At 40.1% G+C, this 25,719-nt stretch overlaps 1 protein-coding gene across 6 annotated transcripts in view; it reads left to right on the forward strand.

The window, feature by feature from the left end:
* Positions 1-25,719, forward strand: part of EHBP1 (EH domain binding protein 1) — a 241,545-nt gene that overhangs the window by 53,555 nt on the left and 162,271 nt on the right. For 4 of the 6 annotated variants that reach the window (XM_072140370.1, XM_072140374.1, XM_072140372.1 and 1 more), the window contains exons 6-10: positions 10,403-10,584; positions 12,609-12,748; positions 19,596-19,700; positions 23,022-23,144; positions 24,050-24,302. In XM_072140370.1, the coding sequence (XP_071996471.1) occupies positions 10,403-10,584; positions 12,609-12,748; positions 19,596-19,700; positions 23,022-23,144; positions 24,050-24,302 (803 nt within the window). The remainder of the gene's footprint in view (positions 1-10,402; positions 10,585-12,608; positions 12,749-19,595; positions 19,701-23,021; positions 23,145-24,049; positions 24,303-25,719) is intronic. The other 2 variants (XM_072140373.1, XM_072140375.1) reach the window with 1 other exon arrangement.

The raw sequence follows: 25,719 nt of genomic DNA on the forward strand, positions 1-25,719 counted from the left end.
ACGGTAGATTTCAGATGGTAGATTTCCTTTTAACTCAAGGTAGACTTGCCCCCCCAAGCCGGGGCACTTGGGGTGTAACTGGCAGGGGTCGGCCACAATGGGTTCGCTAACAGATAACCCTGCAGAAATTTAGTTACAGACTAGATGATGTGACACAAGCCAATTGGTTGGATTTTACCATAGGTGAAATTACTGTCATGTTCCCATATAACTTTATAAATCTTTTTTGGGTACTAATCACATTTTATGGTCCAGGAGGGAACACACTTTAGATGTTTGTCATTTTGGTAAATACATTTTTACCCAGACACTTCAATTTCTGTCCATTTTAAGGCATTTTTGCAATATTGATTGTTAATTAAGGCGCACCAGAATATAAGGTGCACCATCAATAAATTCCTGCTAAAACATCTAGGTTCATATATAAGGCTCACCAGATTATAAGAATGAATGGCCAGCAGGTGGCAGACCTGTGCACAGTTCAAGACAGCTTTTATCTGTAAGTATGGTTCATATATAAGGCGCACCTTTTGATTTCTGAGAAAATCAAAGGATTTTTTGTGCACCTTATAGTCCGAAAAATACGGTATTTTTCACGCCTCCTTGGTCAGTCACTTTAACGGAGGCAATTTTAAGCCATGTTCTTCATTTCCTCATCTTACTAGATTTACTAGTTTACTAGATTCTGTAAAAGACCCTACATTAGAGACCTGTTTTGGTCACCTACAGATGTTCAGTTATTGAGAAGTCTTCTGAATGCACATAGTTGGGGGTCCATTCTATGAGAATACACTCTACAATCACAGTGATGAGGAGAAGCTCGGCCCCCCGACAGTTCCTACATGTGAGGTTTACATGAATGTTCCTCACCGGATATGTTCTCCTGGGTATATCACTTGATGATGAGCCACCACCCTCTTGTAAGACGGCACCACTCAACGTGAATACGAATGAAATGAGTAAATGAACTCATAATATAAACCTCTTCAGTGTGAGGATCTTATAGACAACCTGAAGGACCTTTTGTATCGGCTTGAATCGGTTACATAGAAGTAAATGATGAGTTGTCTGGTGTATTATCTTCTACTATTCACACCCTGCCTCTATTTAATGCTCAGAGGTGGGAAGCCCTTTTGTTTATGACACGTCTCTTCAAAAAGATAGTACATTGTGAGAAAATTCAAAGGCCTTTGAAGACCATATTCACATATTGCCTATTTCCTAACTTGACGGATAAAGTGATTTTCTAATCTTTGTGAAAGATGCTTTGATGCCCGTAGGGTGCCAGATTTAATGCACTGGTTGAACATAGGGTCCTGGAGCTGGCTGAGAAGTTTCAAGAGCTGTCGTGGAGGTCTTTGGGTTGCATGGAGCAGAATGTGGAGACTTAATTTTCTTCGATTTTATTAGATATTTTATTGTTGGTTTGCAATAGTTTACAGTAACCATATGTTGTGGTTATTACACAATATTGAAATCATCCTATTTTTGATACTGTCTATGAGCAAGTATGGAAAGCACCTTTTGCCAGATGAGCTTCTGCTGTTTTTTTGGGGTATATTTTTTAAGGTTCCCCAAGAAATATGGATTCCTCCATAGGTGATGTTGAAAAAGATCTTCCTTTTGTAGACGTCTGGTTTACAAGGTAGACCCAGTTCATGTCTCACTTAGGTCTTGGCAGTCCCTGGGGTACATACAAGATAGGTTTCTTAAGTTGAATTTGTATGTAAGTCAGCACTCTACATTTTATAATTGTAGCTCCAGACAAATTTTTTAAAATTTTTTTTTGTCCCAGTGACAATTGGATTTTTACATTTTTTTTTGTTTGTTTTAATGGGACCAAGGTTTATCAATAAAGTTTCATTTCATAGTATCAGGAAAGACTTGTTCTAAGTGTTCCACCATTCCTGATTTTTGGCTCACAATAACTGATGCAAATAACTGAAGACCTAATGTGGGCATTCTACTGTAACTAATGCACGCAAGATGCCATTTGATCCTGATGGCTTTTTCAAACCTACCTTGTGCTTGTGTTTCGGTTTTTGCACCAGGTTCACACTTGTTGGTCCCAAGCGCTTTTTATTTAGCTCATTCTGATTTAATATAGAATGGAATGGGAATCAAATTGCTCCATTTTTTATTTAGGGGTTGAACCGAATCTCGTCGGCTCCTATTCACTCCTATTGAACGAGTCTTGATCTGCAGTAACCTGGCATCACCACTACAAAGAGAACAGAGCTCTTCCCACCAATCTGTTATTTAGGATCTATTTTATGAATAAATTATCAATATTTTCTTTTATTTTTATCAAAAATTTTAATTTTATTGAGTAATATAGTAATAGTATAGTAATATAGCACCAAATACTTTTCACTACTATTCTATTTATGTGTGAACAGCATAAACCTAATGAAACTGTGAGATCTAGTTTATATCTAACATTTTCTTGTTAAAAGGGAAAATCGGATCCACTGCGATGCTTGGGTTATGTTATGCCTAATGTACTGCTTTTATCATTGTTATAATAAGTTTACCACTGCGAAGCCAACCCTAGTTGATGGTTAAATTCCATGGAAGCTGAATATTATTATTATAGATGACCGATATAGAAGGAAAAGAATACATGGATAAGAGTAGGACTAGAGATTTCTTCCCATTGAACATAATACGGTTATGACAATCTCACAACAGAAATAAGAGGAGGTTTTAAGTTTTTGTGATTCTACAAAACATCTCATAAAGGTCAGAAATCCCATACATTGAAGAGCGATAAGTTTTTATTTTTGTAGGTCGCCTCTGATTCAGCTCCTAGCGTGATGGATAAATGGTGGTTCTGTTCCTGACATTATGGTAGATCCAGATATACTACGGCATGCAAGTGACTTTTTAGAACATTTTATTGTAAGTAGAAAGTTCCAGATCTTTAAAATGTATAAGGAACGTCCCACTGAAATGGCAGCAGATCAAACTTCAACAATCACCTCAGTCTCCTCTTTAACAACCCACAGGTGTCCTTCACCCTTGTACATGGTTGGCCACATTCGCATAAACGTTTTCAACTGTGTTTTTTCCAGGGGTGGCACGTAGGATTTCACTGGACCTATGCTCATGGATGTGTTTTTCATGAATCTGTTTGGAGGCCGTCGAAAATTCAGCTTTGCTACTATTGGCTTAAAAGAAATCTCACATTTTAATTTCATGATTTTTGAACCAAACATACCTTGAGGATGCTGTAGCCACACTGATGTAGAAACATATCTTGTTTAATCCCTATGAGTGTTTTTTGATGAAGAAACAATTCTAACATTCAGGACTTTGAGAAAGCTGGATTGCATTCAGCCTGCAGTTTATAAACACATTACACGGAGCTTCCTGAACTGTCCAAGCGGGACTAATCAACCTGAGCTGGATCACTCATACACAGCAGCTGGGGAATGGTGCAGCGATTTGATTACTTCTGCCTGTCAGGCACAACAGTGATTACATAATTCTCTGGAGCTGTGCATTCGTGTAAGAGGAGAAGCACTGAGGCAGCCACGTGAGCAACAGAGCTTCATTATCATAATTTTGTCAATTTTTTGCAATAAAACCGCTCCGCTTATGGATTAAACAAGATATGTTTCTGCATCAGTGTAGCTACAGCATTCTCAAGGTGTGTTTTGCTTCATAATGCATGAAATGGAATGGTAGAGTTCCTTTAAAGGGGTGTTCCAAATGCAAAAAGAAAACCTATTTTCAGATCTCCTCCCGTATGATTGGGATCTTGTGTCTCCTCCCGTATGATTGGGATCTAATCGGGGCAATAAGTTTAGGTTCAAAAACACCGGGAAAACCACTTTAAATCTGCAGCATAAGTCAGGATATTTCCCACATAGTGATGATAAAATGTGGTATCATCCACTTTGATGTAACTCTAAACAATGTGGATTTTCGGCCCACTATCTCATGATAGAAAATCTGCAGCGTGAATGCCACCCCCAGAGTACGTACAATTATTCAGATATGTAATTGGTTGCTGCTGAGCCCAATATAAAATCTGAGGATGAGTATTTTTTTGCAGAGAACCCTAAGGCTACATGCACACTGCCGTGGCCTGCCGCATCGTAGCACAGCGGGCACACGGCAGCACGCGGGGAGAGGAGGAAGAGGAGGTGAGCGCAGCTCACCCCCGCCCCTCTCCATAGGAACATATGGGCCCCAGTGCCGTAATACGGGAAAAGATAGGACATGTCCTATCTTTTCCCGAGATACAGAGCGGTACGGTGCCGTCAGCCCATAAAAGTGTATGGGGGACGTATATCGGCCGTATAAATACGTCCCCCATACATGTGTGTGAATGCAGCCTAATGCTGAGTATTTGAGCATTGGGCTGCTGCTTTGGTTTGCAGTTTTAGCTGTGAATTTTTTTTTTCAAAAACATACCCAAAATATAAGAAGTCCAAAACCTGGAATAATTCTGCCTTCATTAAATAACCAATATCATGGTTTTAACAGAGTAACTGTGATTGTATAAAGTTCCATCATGCTTTGCCAGTCACAGCAATTAATTCCTGACTTTCCCGAACTAACGTGAATGTTATTTGCAAAAAATATGTTGCAGGCACCAATTAAAATTAAAAAAAAAAAAAGTTGTGGTAGACATGAGGTATTGCGGGTCATGACTTGTCTCAGTTTAAGGGTAATTGAGTTGTCATCTAAGCTTGTTGAGTAACACATTTTGCCTAGTTTCCAGTGAGTGCATGAACCTACAGCCTTGTTTAACCTATTGTTCAAGTTAATTGACTCCTTCAGATGACTCAATTCATGGTCTGGTGGATACTATTCCATCGCTTTAGAGTAAAATTCATCTTCATCACTTTGTCGCAGATCATACTAGTCGTCTTACCTCTTGACTTGCATGTGATTGGAATTCATGACCACCAAAGATGACCAAGTCTGTCAAACTATCAGTCGGAGTTCTATCACATTGGCGTTGTTTTTCACATCCGTGGCTCAGTGATTTCCACGGATGCCTCACGAAGCCATTGTTTTCAATGAGTGTTTTCATTTTGGCCTTATCAAACACGTCCTATTTTTTTCAACCATGCAGATCACGGAAGGCAATAGAAGTCTATTGGTCTACAAAAAAAACTGATGCCAAGCCCGTTTTTTTTTTTTTTTATTTCACTGAAACCAGGCGTGATGTTCTTAAACGTCATAACTTCATTTTTTTTTAAATTTTTAAACGGAACCTGAAGCTGAATGTGTGCGTATGTATGTATGTATGTATGTCCATTTTTACAATCTCCAAATTTTGCACAGCTACTTTCTGTGACTCAGGAAACATCTTAGACCAGGTTTTGAGCTGATATTCTCACTTCACTCTTTCCAAAATCCACTTGTTAACCACCTTATACAGGAGCCATTGTCTGCTGCTGTTGGAAGCTGAGCTGTGATCGGTTGCTGTCCTGCTACAGGTCATTAATATGAGCTCTGAGCCGTGATCGGTTACTATAGGCATTGAATATAAGACGCTTATGTGTGAGGCCATATGGATAGGAATACAGAGATAGGGGGAGATTTATCATCAGAAATGTCAGAGGTAAAACTGTTCCAGTTGCCTATGGAAACCAATCAGAGATCAGCTGTAATTTTATAAACAGCTGTGCAAAAACTTGAGCTCTGATTAGTTGCCATGGGCAATGAGAGCAGTTCTGCCCTGACACTTCTGATAAATCTCCCCATAGACAAAGTGACAGTCAGAGAGGTTCAAAGACACTGAGAGGGGAGGGTCAGTCAGAGGCGGTCCCTGAGAGGGGAGGGTCAGTCAGAGGCGGTCCCTGAGAGGGGAGGGTCAGTCAGAGGCGGTCCCTGAGAGGGGAGGGTCAGTCAGAGGCGGTCCCTGAGAGGGGAGGGTCAGTCAGAGGCGGTCCCTGAGAGGGGAGGGTCAGTCAGAGGCGGTCCCTGAGAGGGGAGGGTCAGTGAGAGAGAGGCAGCACCGGGATCTACATCTAGTATAATTGTATAACTAACCCCCTGTTCAAAAAAGCCATGACCTAATCCAATGATGAATCAACATTGTAACAAAATTGTGAAAATTAGGAGGGATAGTGGAGGCAAGTGTAAACCAAGATACATGGCATCAGTAGTTTCTAAAGACACAGGAAACCAATCTCTTCCTGTCTCCAGATGCTCTGGCAGAAAAATCCGTGGTGACAACTTGACCAGGGCTCACACATCTCCAAGCGATATTGAAACTGCTCCATTTTCATCAGGAAAACTCTGGAGTGGGACCATGGATGTCTGTAATCACATAGGTCCCTTTTCTAAAAGTTCTCGTGGTTCTGTATCGATAGCTCTTACCCTATATCAGTGGTGGCGAACCTATGACACGGTTGCCAGAGGTGTCACTCAGAGCCCTTTCTGTGGGCACTCAGGTCATCACTGCTGGACAGAGTTCACCAAACAGGACCAAATCCAGCAAATCTTCCTGCAGTTCCAGGCAACTTAAAGGACACCTGTCATCAGGTCACTAGTCCTGTCACTACTACCTGTTGGAGCAGCTCACAAGGATCCCATCCCAGCCTTTATCTAGTTATTTCATACATTAATCATTGTAAAATCATCTATTTTTTATCATGTAAATGAGGCTGGTCACATGGTCAGAGGCAGTGATGTCACCCCTGTTCCCCCTCCCCTCTCCTCCCCCTGCTCATGTCTGTGTGTAATGTATAGTAAAGCATGGCTAGTGTGTGTGCTGCATCTGCTGACATGCTACATCCTCCTAATACACATGTGACATCAGCTACACATGAATCTGACATGTCCTGCTGTAACATGGCTGCATCCTGGAGCTGCTATATCTCTCCTATACATACACACACAAGCTGCAGGGGGCGTGGCCACCAGCATCAGGGAGCACATCATTATACAGCCTCACATCATTATACAGGCTGTCAGTCATGCACTGGGGGTGTGGCTGTGCCTCCCACTCATGAATAAGATGGACAGCTTGAATATGCTAATGCTTCATTGGACATTTCACAGGTCATTTGCATACAGCTTTAGGACCTCATTGCTTAGGTTTACAGGCATGTAGAGGGACAATGAAGGGATAGAGGCAATGCTCTCTAATGGCAGTTTATTAAAATATATTTAGTTTAGGGGGTTATTTTGCATGACGGGTTCTCTTTAAGCGATGCTGCTTGTTTGGAACTGCATGGAGGTCTTCCTGCTGGACCCACCATTCTTAATGTATAGAGAGACCCTGGAAAGAAGCTATAATGATAGTATGAATTTGCACTCTTTTTTCAACTATAATGGTGACCACGTTGGCACTTCACAGTAAATAAGTGGATTTTGGGCACTCAGTCTCTAAAAGGTTCGCCATCACTGCCCTACATTATTATCTACGTTACAGTTCTCTTTTTTTTTTCCCATCTTTGGCGGCTTCGATGGGTGTGCCCACTGCTATGTCCTGGCATTGACATATCCATAATTAAGGTGTGGTACATACAGTATTCATTTCTTCATAACTTGCATTTACGGAACTGGAAAATCTAATTTGGCTTGAAGCTGTGAAATTATGTCAAATATGGAATGAACATGTTATTGTGTTGTGTGGTTTTTTTTTGGCTTTGTTTTTTACTTTTTACACATTCTACTACTTTCTGACCTGTTAAGTGCACCTCTCTGTGACCTCAGGTGTAGCACTCTCTGACCTTTCCAGAGGAGCATCCCGTAGACTGTCAGTCCATGTAGATCTTCAAAGGCGACGTCTGACACTAGGAGCAGCCTGGGTTCTCGACAATGGCAGACTGTCCTCATTTCTGTACAAAGTGAACTCTTCACCTTTTGTATTAATATTTGAGCTAATGACAGACTTGTAAAACTGGTTGAAGATCCTATTAAGTGTTTACATTACTGAGCCTCTTCCGTCGCTTTCATGTGAGTGGTCATATTGCATAACTGGCCAAAACAATGGAGACGTTTCAATATGGTATGGGGAATTTGGCCTCATTTGCATATATATGTAGCTCATTTCCTGCAGAACTGAAGGGTGGAATCTGGTGAAGTATATATTGCCCAGCATGAGGGTCTGGTTCTGGTGGATGTGGGCCTCTAGATTATAATCAGTGGGTATTACAAAAACATCCAGGTGACTAGTGCAGTGCTTTCTGTTATTCCAATAAATTACAATGCTTCCACCTCTATTCTGTAGTATTGGAGAAGGTGTCAGGTGGAAATGTGTGCTAAATGTGGTGGCCCAAGATTTAAATACCCCTGTAAATATAAGCAGCAAAGTAAATGCGTCTTCTATGAAGGTCTTAGTTTTTCAGGGTTTCTTTTGATGTTTTTGTTTTTGATGTTTGATGTTTTTTAGATCTTAAAAGGTTTTCCCACAAAGACCAGTTTAAATGTACTCAGGATAACAAAATAACACATTCTCTAATTTATTGTTATTAAGAAAAATACAGCATTTTGCAGATATAATTCCAACCTGTATCTATCATTCCTGGATCTTCCGAATTTAGGGTGGGCAGACATCTTGTTAATGCTGCACTCAGCTGTACTCTGCCACTATCCCCCAACCTTACATTCCAGGAAGAGCTCACACGCGAGACGCTCACTGACTTCCTGCCAGCAAACAACACCACATCATGATAAGAGTAAAGCTACAAGCTACAGGCAGATAAGGTCTTTATCCAGGGAAGGGAGGTATATAGCAGATCTGTGTATGTTTTATAGCTGTGATAATAGAGCTGAGAATGTCATGTGTAATATTCATCTCATGGATCTCATCATCTCTGACCTGTCTAATCTCTCTTTCTATGTGTCAGATAATGAAAGTGTAGGCAAATGCGTACCGTGATAATCTAAGCACATTGTCAGCACACAGCATTTCATAGCAATAGATGGATCATGAAGTGTCTGCCCAGAGAGTCCCCACCAACACACTATGGAATCTTACACTGACCATCACTGAGTGATATGAGCTAAAACAGCAATAAAACTGAGTAAAACTGTAAAGTAAGGGGCTAAAAATTGTCTTTATGGTGTAAACATCACTAGGGGATTGAGATTTGAGCATTTTCTTCAGGATATATTATCACTTTCAGACAATTGTGATGGTTCTGAGTATCTAAACCCACAATCTCTTGCCAGCTGTTCACAGCTCTGTATATCATATAGTGGCCATTCCTGGTTACTGCAGCTACATTCCTCCTCAAGTGCGGAGTTCTTTGAAAAACAGGATGCATTTTAGTATTTATGTCTTTAAATACCTATTACTAAAGTTTGGTTCTAGTACTTTGGTGTATTTTTGTAGGTTCCAAATATTTTTTGTTTTGCAAATACCTCTATTTTTACCAGGTACAGCTGTACCATGACCTTTTGAGGACTCTCCTGAAGATAAGCTTGTAGGTGATGAGTATTCAATATCTTATTTTGAGGACCAAGCAATCAGTATTTTAAGCCCGGAGAAGTCCTGGAATTGTATTTTGTTGCCGGCCATTAACTGAGTGAATTCATGGCTCTTTCAAGAATTTGGAATTGGTTGAAGTGTTCTTGAAGAGGGCTATTCTACAAATTACACATATCCCCCAATTTTAGGATTACAAATCCTGAGATCTAGAGATGCGTCCTGCACGACCTGAAAATATTGCTGGATTGGTGACAAGACAGCCAGTCCTGCAAATAAATGCTCCTAGCCATGGCTGTGATTGGCCAGGGGTGTCGCCCTTTGGCCAATCACAGCAATTGTGAATAAGTAGATGTTTCAGATTGGCTGTGCAGCCAGCACCCGAACCCCAGACTAGAACTTAAAAAACAATCCCGCTCATCTATACGGAGGTCCCCAAGTGCTACATATGGAGTGTTGAAATTTTTTCTATAGAACTACAAAAACTCTAATATCTGGCTAAACCCATAGAGGTGAATGGACCAGTGGTTACACATGCGCACTTCTTCACCATTCACATGAGGTTCAAGTGATTCTAACTTTTTGTAATTCTGGGGTTCTAGTGTTAAGGAGATTTGTTATACCATCAACTTAAAGGACATCTACCACCAGGATGAAGGATTGTAAACCAAGCACACCGACATACTGGTATGTGCCCCCTCTAGCAGGATCTGCTCTTCTTTAAGCTTCCTATGGCCTTGTTTTTAAGAAAAGAAGGCTTTTAGGGGCTCCAGTCTCCATTAACACCCGGAGCCGCACGGTTATCATTTGCATAATTTTAAAATCCTTTAAAAAAAACAGAGCATAAGAAGCTGAAAGAAGAGCAGATCCTGTCAGAGGAGGCATACACCGGCATGGGAGTGTGCTTGGTTTACAGTCCTTCATCCTGGTGGTAGATGTCCTTTAAATCAACAGATTTGTTAAATGTATTTTTTTCCCTACTATGTATATTGTGTTTTGTAGGAGTCTCCATCCGGTCGTCGGAAAGCTCTTGCAACCAGCAACATCAACATGAAGCAATACGCAAGCCCCATGCCCACGCAAACCGATGTCAAGCTCAAATTCAAGCCCCTATCCAAAAAGGTCGTATCCGCCACTCTACAGTTCTCCTTATCTTGCATTTTCCTCCGAGAGGGCAAAGCTACGTAAGTCTTATTCTGCCATCTGATGACATTTTTTTCTTTTTTTTCTTTTTTAATGTTCTTGTATTTAGAAAATTGATGACGTTGGAACAATTGAGGGGTGTCCTGACTGTGTTAATTGACAGTATGTTGTGATTGCTGTTTGTAACCGTAGACGTTGCGGAACGCCAGCTGTTGGTACATCTAATGGAATCTTAATGTAGGGCGATGACATTTGCTAAGCGGGGGCTGTTCAGTGTTTCAGAATCAGGGGGCTTATTCAATTTACGATCAGAATAAATTTAGCTCTTTTATACAGAACCATTTTATTTGTACAATTTTCTTTTGTATTCTAGTTGTTCCTTTTCGTCCCCTCTTGCTTTCATCTCTTTTCTTTTTCTTTTTTTTTATCACTTTTCTAAGTTCAGTTTTGTTGCCTGACAACATTTAATTGTATTCTATCCTGCAATCATCTCCGCGGGTATTAAAATGTGCAGATTCCTTGGGAGGCAAAGAAAAGTCTATTTGAATGTCCAGTGTTAATCCGCTACACTATAGTACACATTGTGAGTGTGAATTGTGCGGAATGCCAATTACTGCAATATATCATTAAATTGTGAGCCAGCCATCAAAATGCAGATAGGGTATTATTTGTTCCCTTTCTGAAATAGATCATTTCTCTTAATAAAAAAAAATAATACAAAAACATTTTTTTTTCTGCTCTGTAACAGATATTTTTTTTCCAAATAGCCAATACTGTAACCCTGCTGTGTAATAATATTCTCTCTTGCATATTGCACAATACAAATGTGCCCCGGCTTTGTAACCGTGTGCTAGAATGATGGCTTCTCTGTAAGAAGACGTCGGATTATTTTGAACATATTAAATCATTTTTGTATTTTTTTTTTTTTTTTCACAAAAAGTACTTGCAATCAAAAAATAAAAATATATAATTTTTTATTCCTATTGGACAGAGTTTTAAAGGAAACCTTTCATCAAAATCCATCATCATAATCATGGGACAGTTGCTCATAGATCCAGGCACCGTGACTGTGGTAATCTTCTTATATCCATGGAATCGTTCCTTCTAAAATCAACTTTTAAAATTATACTAAGCCAGAAGAGCTCAGGGGGTTGTTGCCAGAGACCCTCCATGCTGTAGCTTCACAGGCTTTTACACTCTGCAGCAGCATATCTCCACCAGTCATGCATAGAGTAACAGCCTGTGAAGCTGCAGCACAGAGGGGCTCAGGAAACACCCCCCAGAGTCCTTTAGACTCATTAGCATTATTTTTAAAGTTGATTTTAGAAGGAAAGAGGCCATGGATAACAGATATAAGAAGATAAGTAAATAAGTCATGGTGCCTGTATCTATGGGTATGTGTCCCTGGTTTATCATGAAGGATTTTGATGGTAGAACTCCTTAAAAAAATGCTGTGTGTTTTGTGTATTCATTGTATTACACTAGTAAAAAAAATATATATCGTATATACTCGAGTATAAGCCAACCCAAGTATAAGCCGAGGCCCCTAATTTTACCACAAAAACCTGGTAAAACCTATATATTTTTTTTACTCAAGTATAAGCCGAGTTTGGGGTTTCAGCACATTTTTTGTGCTGAAAAACTAGGCTTATACTCGAGTATATATGGTATATATAATATCTACACTTCTAAAAAGATTTTTGGCATATGGTGGATGGCTACAGCCTCTTAGTAGATTTGGATGCAATCTCCACCAGGTCTGACACTGGTTTTCCTATGGAGACTATAGTAAATCCGTTGGACAAGGCTGTTCATGCCCCTGCCCGACCCTGTCCACCCTGTAAACGCTCCAAAGCGGCAGGATGGGCAGATCTCCCCCTGTGGGTTATAGGTACTCCAAATGGATACCAACAAAAAGTATAACTTGTCTTGCAAAAAACAAGCCCTTCATTGCAACATCTACTCCTGCACTCTTCCTCCAGCAGATCACATGTGGATGGAGATGTCAGTCTTGTTATTAGACATAAGGTACAGCCACAGATTTGTAATTTCCTTCTACTTTCAGAGATGAAGACATGCAGAGCCTTGCCAGTCTGATGAGCATGAAACAAGCGGACATAGGAAACCTGGATGACTTTGAGGAAGACAACGAGGATGACGAGGAGAATCGAGTCAACCAGGAAGAGAAAACTGCTAAAATAACAGGTGTGTATAGTGGTAGAGCACCTGAGACACCTGCACGTGGACATAGACGATTCCCCAAAGGTCTAGCCGGTGACGTCCTCGCCAAGTTATGTACCAGAAGTCTAATAATAATCCACTGTGAAAGAATATCCGCCGCCTTATGGAAATATATTCAAAAATTTCTTCAGATATTTACTTCCTGTTAACCCCGTTTTTGCATCGTGATTCTACAGTATACGGTATACGTTTTTATAGGACATCAGCTCTATACCTCTAGAGATGTCAATCTATTGTTTCTATTAACTTTATGATTTGTTTTTACTAAATTCCAAGACCTTTTTAGGGACTGGGAAGTGTTGGTAGGTCTGGATGTTTTTGGGTTGTAGGAGGTTACTGAATTAGAAAACTTTATTCACACCTGCACATATCCCTCCATTTACAGGTAAGGAAATGTATCCCCCTACGTAATACATCACAGGGTGGGGGTCTTACTGCTAGGACCCCTGAGCAGTGGCAGGATGGAGGACAGCGAGCCTCCCGTAGCTGCCGTGTATTGTAGACTTCTGACATCTTCTTGTCCTGTGAACATTGCTGTTAGTCCCATATTATCAGTGGACCACAGGACAAACTAGTGAGTATGGGTAAATGTCATTAACTGCAGACCGCTTTAAAAGGGTTGTCCCAAGACTCATAGCGATCACCTATCCCTCACAGATCTTATTGCTTTGTCTTATTCTGTGGATAGGGAGTACAGGCGGTCCCCTACTTAAGGACACCCGACTTACAGACGACCCCTAGTTACAGACGAACCCCTCTGCCCACTGTGACCTCTGAAGCTCTCTGGATGCTTTACGTTAGTCCCAATGATTAGCTGTAAGGTGTCTGTAATGAAGCTTTATTGATGATCCTTGTTCCCATGACAGCATATAATTGTGAAAATCCAATTGTCACTGTGACAAAAAAAATTTTTTGTCTCTAGTTAAAATTAGCTACAATATAATATCCCAAGTTCCGACTTACATACAAATTCAACTTAAGAACAGAGCTAAAGAACCTATCTTGTACGTAACCCGGGGACTGTCTGTAACAATGAAAATTGCGACAACTCTTTTAATAGCTATATCCAGACCTTAATGGTCTTTATCAGGCATGCCATGCAGTGTGTAGGGATTAACTCTGAAAAGTAGATAAATCCCAGATAATACAGGTCCTTATGTCTTTTTGGTTCTTGCCAGAAAGTATTAAACTTTGCAGATGCATTTTGGAGTTTAGATGATTTATTTACAGCAGTTGCATTGTTTTTTGTTTTGTTTTTTTCATAGATTTTTTTAGTATTTTCTTTTACAATTGTTCATAGAGTCCCAAATTGCCTAAATGAATGAGGTCCAGCCCTGGATTAAGAAACCAAACCTTCTTTATACTATAGATGAGTCTTTTTTTTCAAGTGTCTAGCAAGGGAAGCGGACTTCTGCTTCACTGCGCATGCACTTCGAAGCTGGGGATGGACTACTTTACCTTCAATCGAGATTTGCACAGGCAGTAGTAATGGACATGTTAGAATCACTACTTGTTTTGTTTAAAACTGGTCTTGGACTAAGTTAATTTATGGCATCTACCACCAGAATGAAAGACTTTATGCAAATGAGCCTGGGGGGCTCCAAGCTCTATAGGTGTTAATGGAGCCTGGAGCCCCTCAGGCTCATTTGCATACAGTCTTTCATCCTGGTGGTAAATGTCCTTTAAAGAGATTCCGTCAAAAGCTTTTACCTCACCGTGCTAGCTTTCTCAGGTAGTATATGTCATTTCTAAAATCCCCTCCTTAATGTAAAATTTCACCTGTTTACCTATTAAAAAATATCCTTCAAAGTTGGGCAAATATGACTCTTCTGACCTCATTTTTACACGAAATGAGTCAAGTTTAGTGGTTGCACGGTAGGGTCAGTACAGAAACCCCTGTCTTTGGTTCCATAGTACCTAGAAACAAGTTCTTTGTATCATATTCGGATCACATCAAGCTTATGACTTTGTGAGCTACAGAACTGGAGATACCGGCAGATAGTTGGAAATGCAAGCTGCTGATAAGATTCAGTCCCCATCTTTAATTTGACACATGCAGCTTCTAAACTTGACTCATCTCTGGCACAAAAATTACCCTTCTGTACTCATTTTAACATGACTTTGGAGGAGATTTTTTTTATAGGTAATGGTAGACATATCACATAACAGCGGGAATTCTAGAAAGCACATTTCATAGTCCATCTGAGGGGGCTGACAGTATAGAGGGGGTAAAACCTGGTGACCAGCTATTTTGGAAAACCACATAGGGGCAGGGGTGGGAAAAAGAGTGAGCACACATACTGGGTTCCTGCTTTGCTCCAGTAGTTGGTGAATGGGCACTTCCTGTCTGACAAGTGACAACAGGAAGTAGAAACCGCCAGACTTGGGAGACTTACATGATTTTCAAAATCTTTTTTTATTTATTTATTTCAACAATTTCTGAGCATTGGTCAATAATTGGTTTAGGCTGGACAACCCCTTTTATCTCTGCCAAATTCTATATAAATACTTGCATCGACTGTTGCAAGTATTCCCCTTTACGGAGTTTAATCTATTTTCTCTCAATTAGAAAATTCCTTAAACTGTTTGGTCTAGGATTAGGAAAAAGGGGCCTGTACCTAAATATATAGATTTATATATACATTTTAAAGGAGAATGATCTTTAAGGATCTCATTTTAGAAATAAATATGGTTTATAGTCTCTTGTTGTTCTCTACTATTTAGTTTTAGTAGAAGATAATAGCGGTGGTTTTGGGTTAAAAATGTAGTTTTGTCTGTTTATTTACAGGTGGGACATGAACAGACAGGATTATGTGACCTGAGCTGGAATTTGTCCAGAGCGGGATTAACATTCCACATGCTGAATGAAATACCATTACAATACTATTAATGTCCACAATGAGGGCCTCATGTCTTTGAAATATTTATGAAGTCAGACCATATGTCCCTAATAGGATGGAGTAAAGATGGGTTCCACAATTGGAATTTTTTTTTTTAATAAAATGGTAAACAAAAAAAAAAATTCCATTTTAGTTATTATACCTTTTTTTTTTATTATTGCTTTTTGTGTTTGATTATTTGTAGTGTTATAGCTATAGGTGTTATAATAGACCAGGTGGAATCTTATAGTTAGTGGATAATGTTATGGGACCTATGAAGTTCTCATTCGCAGTATCTATACACATTAAAGGGCTTGCTTAAAATGTTTACATGTGTGTGTATAACGGCAGGAAATATCCTAAACCCCCATCTACTGTGGTACAGTGAATCCTGTGCTACGTGGTGTGTATATATACACATGCATCCGATCACTGGACCCAGTGGCCTCCTAATATGCATGCAGGAACCATGGAGGACGCCTAAGAGATGTGTCATAGTTCCTTATCTAACATTCGCAATGTTAGACAATATTACATTTTTCTTTATTTTGTATGTTGATTTAGGACAAAGTAATACTGTTGCATGTGGAGGGTATCCTTTCTACTTTCTTATACTTAAGTAATGTCGGTAGAACAGTAGTATGGGCTACACCATGGATGACCAATGGGTAGCAGGCCTACAATGAAGGACATTGAGGGGGGGAGGATTTATTAGGGCTTGTATGCCAGTGTTCTATAGGGGCAGATTAAGACTTCCATTGGCCCTCCCTACATATGGTACTAGAATCAAGCTTCTTGGGGAATGGAGAATGTGTCCCTTCTGCCTGCCATTGGAGAACCTTCAAAGGTCCTAAAATTGCTCTTGTGTACATGTGTATTGAGAGCGGAACAGATGTATGAGGATTTCATGGGGGAAGGTCCTTTTGACTATAAAAGTTGTTCGGTGGGCCAGAGCCCCTTAGAAATCTTGGGTCCATGGGCTACTGCTCTGAAATAATTGCAATACCTTGTGAACTGCCAGGTATTTAATAATTAAATATATGCGCACACACACACACATAATACACACACATAATACACACACTAATATATATATATATATGCCGTTGGAGATTACAGAATATATCTGTAATCTCCAATTTTAGGCAACACATGTGGGACATTTAACCATGTGCCGTTGTATGATGGTCCTGACCCTTCGGGATCCAGCTCCGGCCTTCTGACGTATCTACCAACCGGGTATATATATATATATATACCCGGCCTTCTGACGTATCTACCAACCGGGTATATATATATATATATATAAATAATATATATATCCGGTTGGTAGATACGTCAGAAGGCCGGAGCTGGATCCCGAAGGGTCAGGACTATCATACAACGGCACATGATTAAATGTCCCACATGTGTTGCCTAAAGTTGGATATTACAGATATATTCTGTAATCTCCAACGGCATATATATATATATATATATATATATATATATATATATATATTAGTGTGTGTATTATGTGTGTGCGCATATATTTAATTATTAAATACCTGGCAGTTCACAGTTCACGAAGGGTCAGGACCATCATACAACGGCACACTATTAAATGTCCCAAATGAAGTGAATGTGTTGCCTAAAATTGGAGACACTTGGCGTTAGCAATTTTTACTCTCGCCTCTGGATGTAGATGGTGAACTTTATTTGAGAACAAGGAGAGGGGGGTGGGGGTTGTGCAATATACGTGATTACATGATAGGCTACTTATCTTGTAAGAGCGGAGAAAATTGGGGTGCATTCAGGAAAGCTGCTTGATACAGTTTCAGAGTGATTATATAAGCTTTGGGAGTTTATTGGGGGATGGGATAACAGGTTAGAACTTGCTCCAACTTCCAAGAAGATTCCCAAGTGTATCTGGTAGTGTTATGCACGCAGTGTGCCGTACCCGATATTACAACCTGATGAGTGCAGCCAGCACAGAATGTAACCTCAGGTGACTCCTTTAATGCATTAATGATATTTTTGCACCTTTTGAGATGTGGAGATAATAACACAAACCTGTTATTATGGATTTAACCACCAGAATAACAAGGACTGCAGCTGTTATGAATACCAGAAATTCTCAAGTTTCCACGCCGGAACTTCTAATGACCTGCATGGCAATCTAATGTCTTACTATTTAAGTAAATAAGTGCAGCAATATAAAAGATTTATCATTGGTTTTACACCATGAAATCACATTTTCAATGTGCAACTCTTGTTTTCTCGAAATTAGGAAAAAAAAAAAAACGGGGGTTCATCAGTTTGTGACCGGTGAAGTTCTGACTGGGCACCACCCGGAAAATGGACCTGATCTATATTGCAGGCCTGATGCTACACATATTAGAATATTAGAATTAGAATAATATTGATATTAGAATATCTTCATTTCATAAAATTTCAAGAACCCCTGTAAGTGTATTATTAAAAATGAGTTAATTTAGTAAAAGTATTATGTAAGCGAATATATACATTAGATCATCTGAAGATGTATATTTATAGTCGACCAATAACAACTGATTGTTGTCTGGAAAGAAATTATCATCCCGGAAATGCTGGCCCTAATTTGTATAGATAAGCCATAAATGATTAGAACAGCCCTTTAACCAGTAGAGCCTATGTGAAAGGAGTTTTTTTTAATCCAAAACAGCCTTTTACCAACAGAATTTACGGTATTAGTACGGGGTAACTCGGAAGATGTCAGAAACAAGCTCCATAGACCACTACGACTACAATGTCCATTGTACTATGGGAATGTAGATTGTTAGACTTATTTTGTGTGAAGTTTTGTGTTAAGGCATTAACATAAAAAAGTTATTAGTTCAACATTTGAATAATAAGATCATGTGCGCACGGCACAGGCTCAGGTGCAGACCTCAGTGTGATGGCACAGGCTCCATGGTCCTGGGTTTCTTCTGTATTGATGCTGGTAGAAAATAACTATTTATTGCAGCATGGGATACATGGGGAAAATAACTGTACGACCATAAATTCTGTTTCAACCAACACAATGGTAGTTTATGGTTACTATATTATGGAACTGTACCGGATAGATGATTGATACTCAAGAGCCTGTACCCTGATGTAGTAATCATTCTGGAAGGTCTTAAAGGGAAACTGTCACCAAATTTTTCATAAATACAGTTAGTGGCAGGTTCCCAAACAGCCCTAGTAACTTACCGACACCCTTCTTTTAGCTAAAAATTGTATACTGTGTTTTCAACTTTATAATTTTACCTGGTTGAGCGTGGCCTCCTTTGGCTGAATCCAGAAGCTCCTCCCCATGCTTTCTCTGTATGCAGCAGTCATGTCATGTGACCAGGGTGACATCATTGCAGGTCCTTCAGGGTCCTAACATTAGCAAACTGTACAAAAAGTATATATCTTGTGAAATCACAGCATATCACATCACATTAAATCACAACAGCCAGCATGGAGAGGAGTAGAAGTCCTTGCAGGCATACTGAGATTTTTTTTATGTGGTCAGATAAGTGCATGGGGTACAGTTTGCTAATGTTAAGAGGCTAAAGGACCTGTGATGTCACCTGGTCACATGACATTAGTCCAGGACTCGCTCTATAGATTTCTAGATACCAGGCAAGTTTATAACTCTGATTTTATGGGGATCTGATGGAAACACTATTTAGCTAAAAGGGTGTCAGATAGTTATTAGGGCTCTATAGGAACCTGTCACTAGCTGTATCTGTGAAAAATGTGGTGACAGGTTCCCTTTTAAGTATAATGATTTAGCCCATTCCTCATCCATGTAACATTCACATCTCTGCCTCCTAACCTCTGTCTGTTTTCTCTCCGGCCAATGGCCTGTTGCTTTTTTGCTTTTTTCCTTGTAATAATCAGTTTCCTTCCTTATAGCTGTCTTGACTGACTTCTGTTTACAGAAATAGTAAACCAATTGAATGCCTTGAGCAACTTGCACGAAGATCAAGATGACTCCATAAAGCGAGCACACATGCCTGCAGCTAAACCCTCCAGTCCTCACGAAGGTCTTTGGTCTTTTGCTATTTTTTCATCCTGTCCTTGACTTGTCTGCTTTTCTTCCTCCTGCTGGCTGTGTTTGCCTCCTCCTTTTGTTATTGTGGCTTTACTTCATTGCTGTCTGTGGTCATTTGTAGTAAAACCAGCAAGGTAAAGGATTGGGGCAAGTTTGCAAAGAGATGGTGGTTTTCACTACTGTTTGATGTCAATGGCTTATGTTACATAGAAGCTTTTCATTTTTAAGATACAACAAAGGAATAGACAGGTTAAAAAAATTGATGGTATCTAATAGCACAACAAAATCAACATATCCTGGTGAACTTGAGAAGTAGAAATTATAGCTAAGAGAGGGCAGGTAACATAATAAAATGGTGTTTCTCACTCTCCTGATGCTACCGGACACCACTACACTGCACTTCCTGTATGTCTCCCAACATCACAGCCAATCAGGGGATGAGGCCGATCCCCACTACACTGCACTTCCTGTTTGTCTCCCAACACCACAACTTAGGCTTGGTTCATGTTATTTGCCATAGGTTGTAAGGAGAGATTGGGGGGTGATTGGCTGCTGCCAATTTACGCAGGTGTTTCCCCAGTGATGTATGAACAGTGACATCGCCCCTCCCCCCTCATGCAGCTGGGCTCCAGGATGCAATACGTAGCATTCACGCTTTATAGCCTTCTGATGCCTCCGCTGAGTGTAAACGTTGCTCGGCAGGTGGGAGCAGGATTGAAAGACTTGGTTTTCCATCCTACTCTTTTTGCCGAATACGACATATAGTGGTCAGACAGAGGCAAAAGCTATGCCTCGACCTGCCAGTATATGTCAATGTATATTCTCATTGGAGCTTTCCTGACATATACGTTGAGCGTACACAAAAAATGTGGTGTGAAACCAGACTAATCAGTGGTTGAAGCTGGTCACGACAATAACTAGTGATTGACCGAATGTACCCTAGTGTTCTCTTGGACAGTGTTCTCAGTTGGATGGGTTAGAACGATTGGGCATGTTGAATTTCCACACCTGGTCATTTGTTCTTGGGCAAGGTAAGCCACCACCAGATATGTCTGAAATTGGTTTCCTATGGCTTTCTCAGTTGAGAGTGTAGCGGGATAATTCCCACCAATTGTGCAATTTCTCCCATTTAAAAAGATGAGAGGCCTGTAATTGACATCATAGGTAAACCCCAACTATGAGAGGCAAAATGAGAAAACTAATCCAGAAAATCTCTTTGTCTGATTTTTAAAAGATTTATCTGCAAATTATGGTGGAAAACAAATATATGGTTAATAACTAAAGTTCATCTGGATACTTTGTTATATTTCCTTTGTTGTCAACAATGGAGGTAAAAAACGTTTTCTGTAAGTCTTCACAACGTTGGCAAACACTTTTTGCTGGTATGTTGGCCCACTCCTCCATGTAGTTCTCCTCTAGAGTAATGATGTTTTTAGGCTGTTGCTGGGGAACATGGACTTTCAACTCCCTCCAAAGGCTTTCTATAAGGGATGAGATCTGGAGACTGGCCGGGCCACTCCAGGACCTTGAAATGCTTCTTACGGAGTCACTCCTTTGTTGCACTGGCAGTGTGCTTGGGATCATTGTCATGCCGAAAGATCCAGCCATGTTTCTTCTTCAATGCCTTTACTGATGGAAAGAGGTTTGCACTCAACTCGACATTCACTCTCCTCCAAACATGACTAGTTGTGTTTCTCCCAAACCGTTCTACTTTGGTTTCATCTGACCATATGACATTCTCCCAATACTCTTCTGGAACATCCAAATGCTCTCTAGCAAACTTCAGGCGGGCCCGGATATGTAATGGACTAAGCAGTGGGACACGTCCTCGCACTGCAAGATCGGAGTCCCTGGCAGGGTAGTGTGTTACTGGCCGTAGCCTTTGTTACATTTGGTCCCACTTTTCTGCAGGTCAGTCACCAGGTCGCCCCTGTGCGGTTCTGGAATTTTTGCTCTCCGGTTTTGTGATCATTTTGACCCCACAGGGTGAGATCTTCCATGGAGCTCCTGATCATGGAAATCATCAGTGGTCTTGTATGTCTTCCATTTTCCAACTATTGCTCCCACACTTGATTTCTTCACACCAAGCTGCTGCCTGTTGTAGATTCACTCCTCCCAGCTTGGTGCAGGTCTACAATTTTGTTTCTTTGACATCACTTTTGGTTTCACCATAGTTCGGAGTGTGACTGTTTGTTTGAACTTGTTATCAGTAGAAAAGACACTGTCCACAGCCTCAAACAGGAGCCAGTTGTACAAGTAATGATTGGAGGTCAGAGGAGCCTCCTAAAGAAGAAGTTACAGGTCTGTGAGAGCCAGAAATCTTGCTTGTTTCTAGGTGACCAAATACTTATTTTTCAACAGAATTTGCTAAGAAATTCTTCAGAAATCAGAATATTTTCTGAATTAATTTTCTCATTTTGCCTCTCATAGTTGCGGTTCTACCTATGATGTAAATTACAGGGCTCTCTCATCTTTTTAAGTGGGGGAACTTGGACAATAGGTGGTTGACTAAATAATTTTCCCCACTGTATATGAGGCGTCAGGAGTAAAATTTTGGCTAAAAAGGTGCTCGGCTAACATCAGGTGAAGGTGTATTGGCACATTTCACTCTATAGAGGATTATATCACAGTTGGTTATATGTTTGGCTATGGCTATCCTCGCCCACAGGTTTGTAAGGTAAACCTCTCCAATCCCCAAAATTGGAATCAGGTCCACTGATACATTTAGGATTTAATGAGGACTTTAGCATTCATTTCAGTACCAATACTTAATGAAATCCAGTGTTTGAAGGGGGTATTTTTTTTACAATTTAAAGGCGGTGAACTAAATTTAGTCTGCATGGCAGAAAGACCTAGTCCGGAACAAGAATGACTACGTTAGTTCTTATTTCACTCATTGAAAACGATATTGAATGGAGCAAATCCTCATGCGAATCCATTGGAACTGCCGATGCAAATTTGTGGCATAAATTCTGCGTAAATTTTATACATCCGTTTGCAATGGGTGTAGTATGTTGCACTTTTACCTGCTTCATTGTAGGTTAATTATGACTATTGTATATGTTTCCACCGTTATGTGGAAGTGTTGGGTTTGCTACAAAAAACAGACTCCTATTACAAGTATTTGTAGTTGTATTGTTGTATCCCTAAATTATGGAACCGCTATGCAAGCATGACCCATTTTTATGTTTTTGTATTTATTTACTATGTTTTCATTTTGTATTTTTTTTTAATGTCTTTTTACACATAGTGAATGCATATACAGTCTTATTTTTACTGTCATGGTCTCAAATATTCTGTATCTATGTTGTAGAGCTTATTAACAAGCTAAATTTTCTGGATGAAGAGGACCATGATATGGTGAACTCCAGATTAAACCCCTTCGATAGTTCTGACGCAACTGAACTAAATCCTTTTGGGGACCCAGACACTGAAGGTAACAAATATTTGCCCAGGAGGGAAATCTATAGCCGTTTTAATTTTTTGTATAAAAATCCATTGTTTTACAAGAAAAAAGTGAAATGTTTTCCTGAAAATTAGTTCATGAACCTGTTCCCCTCTTATCTTAAGATTGTTCATACATTGTTCCTTTCAACACTTGTCTCTTTGATACATCACGATAACATAGATAGACTGTGATGATAGATCTCCCTCCAGCAGACATTTCCAAGCCGCCACCTATGTTATCTAGCAATTTTGCTTTAAAGTATTTCTATTAGATGATGCTATTACAATCCCTTGCCGTAGTAGTAGGTTATAATACAGGCTCTTTGGGGCTGTAGCCTGGTTGCTTATTGCCACCCAAACCACCCACCAGAGACCTTCACCCATGAAATCCTCCTACATCAGTTCCTGATATATACACAAGTATACACAAGAGCCATCTCAAGACCTTTGAATGTTGCTCTCCTCCCGCCTCCCCCTGGTAAACTCTTTCTTCCCGCCTCCTCCTGGAAAACTACTTCTTCCCGCTTCCTCCTGGAAAACTCTTTCTTCCCTTCTCCCCCTGCAAAACTCTTTCTTCCCGTCTCCCCCTGCAAAACTCTTTCTTCCCGTCTCCCCCTGCAAAACTCTTTCTTCCCGTCTCCCCCTGCAAAACTCTTTCTTCCCGTCTCCTCCTGGGAAACCCCTTCTTTCTGCCTCCTCCTGGGAAACCCCTTCTTTCTGCCTCCTCCTGGGAAACCCCTTCTTTCTGCCTCCTCCTGGGGAACCGCTCTCCTCCCGCCTCCACCGGGGAACCGCTCTCCTCCCGCCTCCACCGGGGAACCGCTCTCCTCCCGCCTTCCCTGGGAAAGGCATTTTTGTATTCCTATTAATGAAAATAACTTTTATATATTTCAGTTTTAGACACAACTGTTGAGAAAACCCCATTAAAAGTGGAGGAACCCTTTGACGATTTTAATCCATTTAAAGAACCTGAGGCGACAACTTACCAAAATCCATTTGATGAACCAGAGCCAGGACCTGACCTGGCTATTGAACTTCACAAAGAATCCCCTCCGCAGCCAGCAAAGAGGAAGAATGCCAGACCTGTGGATATGACCAAATACCTCTACGCTAACAAAGCCAGACAGGAAGAGGATGAGCTTGATGAGTGAGTGGAATCTATACACCTTTTATAGGAACTGGTGAATTTAAGCTTTCACTGTATAAGCAGAAGATTTTCTTTAAACAACATAACAAGTCCAGATACTGTTTGACAAAAGAACATTTGATAGCACGGGGTGAAATGTAGAAGTTAAGCCACTGTACATGCACAATTCTTTTGGAAAAAATTTACTGTACACCTTGGAAAGTTGCCCAGCAATTCACAGAACAAACAAGAGACACTTTACTTCACAAATATACAGTCCTAACCCCCCCCCTTTTCAAAAATACACATGGGCACCTTTTACATTGGGTCTCATCACATAATATCACACTTGGATTAAAAAATACATGTTTATTTCAAGTTTTTGATTTTTATTTTCTTCTCAAGAAACAAACACCGCAATATAAACATTTTTTAAAATTATCAAAAAATGGGAGTTCTCAACCCTTTCGTGTCCAGGGTCGTTGGTAATGTTCAGGTCAGTTTTTGCAGTTTTGTTCTGCTTTACTTTAAGTGACAATACCTGTGGAACTGCTTTACATGTCAAAACAATAGCTTTGGTTTTTTTGCCATGACATGTGAGACTTTAACCTGATCGGGTCGTTTTTATAGTTATCTGGTTTTCTTTCTTTAAATAATTAGCAGAAACGTTACTACAATGTAAAAAAAAAAAAAAAAAATTTTAATTTTTCCCATTTAACTTTTTTTTTTTTTTAAACCCTTTCAAGACCAAGAGTTTTTTCGGGTTGTTGCATTTCCGTCTTTCTCTTCAGTCCTTCCAGACACTATATCCTTTTTTTTTTTTTTTTTTTTTTTTTTTTTTTGTAATTTGCGAATCTATACAGGAGCTTGTTATCTGAAAGCCAAATTTATACTTTCCAGGCGTGCGTAATGCAGCCAACGGACATCACATATGGAAAGGGCTCTGTCTTTGAGCCCTCTCCATACACCCCATCATAACCCACTAACGTATATTTACGTTGGCCGGTAGTGAAGGGGTCGATAAGTAAACTGTAAGTCTCTCTCCCTTCCAGCTCCTTCTGCATTAGCGAACAGGGTGGAAGATGGCTCACTTAAAACAGTTATATCTTCTGAAATCTGGCACTAGAAACACAGTTCTGGTGTCATTTTATGGAATCTCCCCTTAAATATTTTAAATTAGATTGTGCTTCTAGATGTCACGGAACTGGAGATATTCACTGTTAAACTTGGGAATGAAGTGACGTATATCACATTTTTGCTGTAAATCTAACAGTGCATATCTCTGGTTATGTGGCCTGTTGTTATATTAAAGGGAGAATTCTTCGCTTTAATATGACACCAGAACTATCTTTCAAGGTACCACAGTTAAGAAGATATAACCGAAGCAGACAATGGTCATGACGTCTATTCATGGCATATCTGTAATTGGGATACATAG

Source organism: Engystomops pustulosus, chromosome 3 (assembly GCF_040894005.1).
Source record: "Engystomops pustulosus chromosome 3, aEngPut4.maternal, whole genome shotgun sequence".
Lineage (NCBI taxonomy): Eukaryota > Metazoa > Chordata > Amphibia > Anura > Leptodactylidae > Engystomops > Engystomops pustulosus.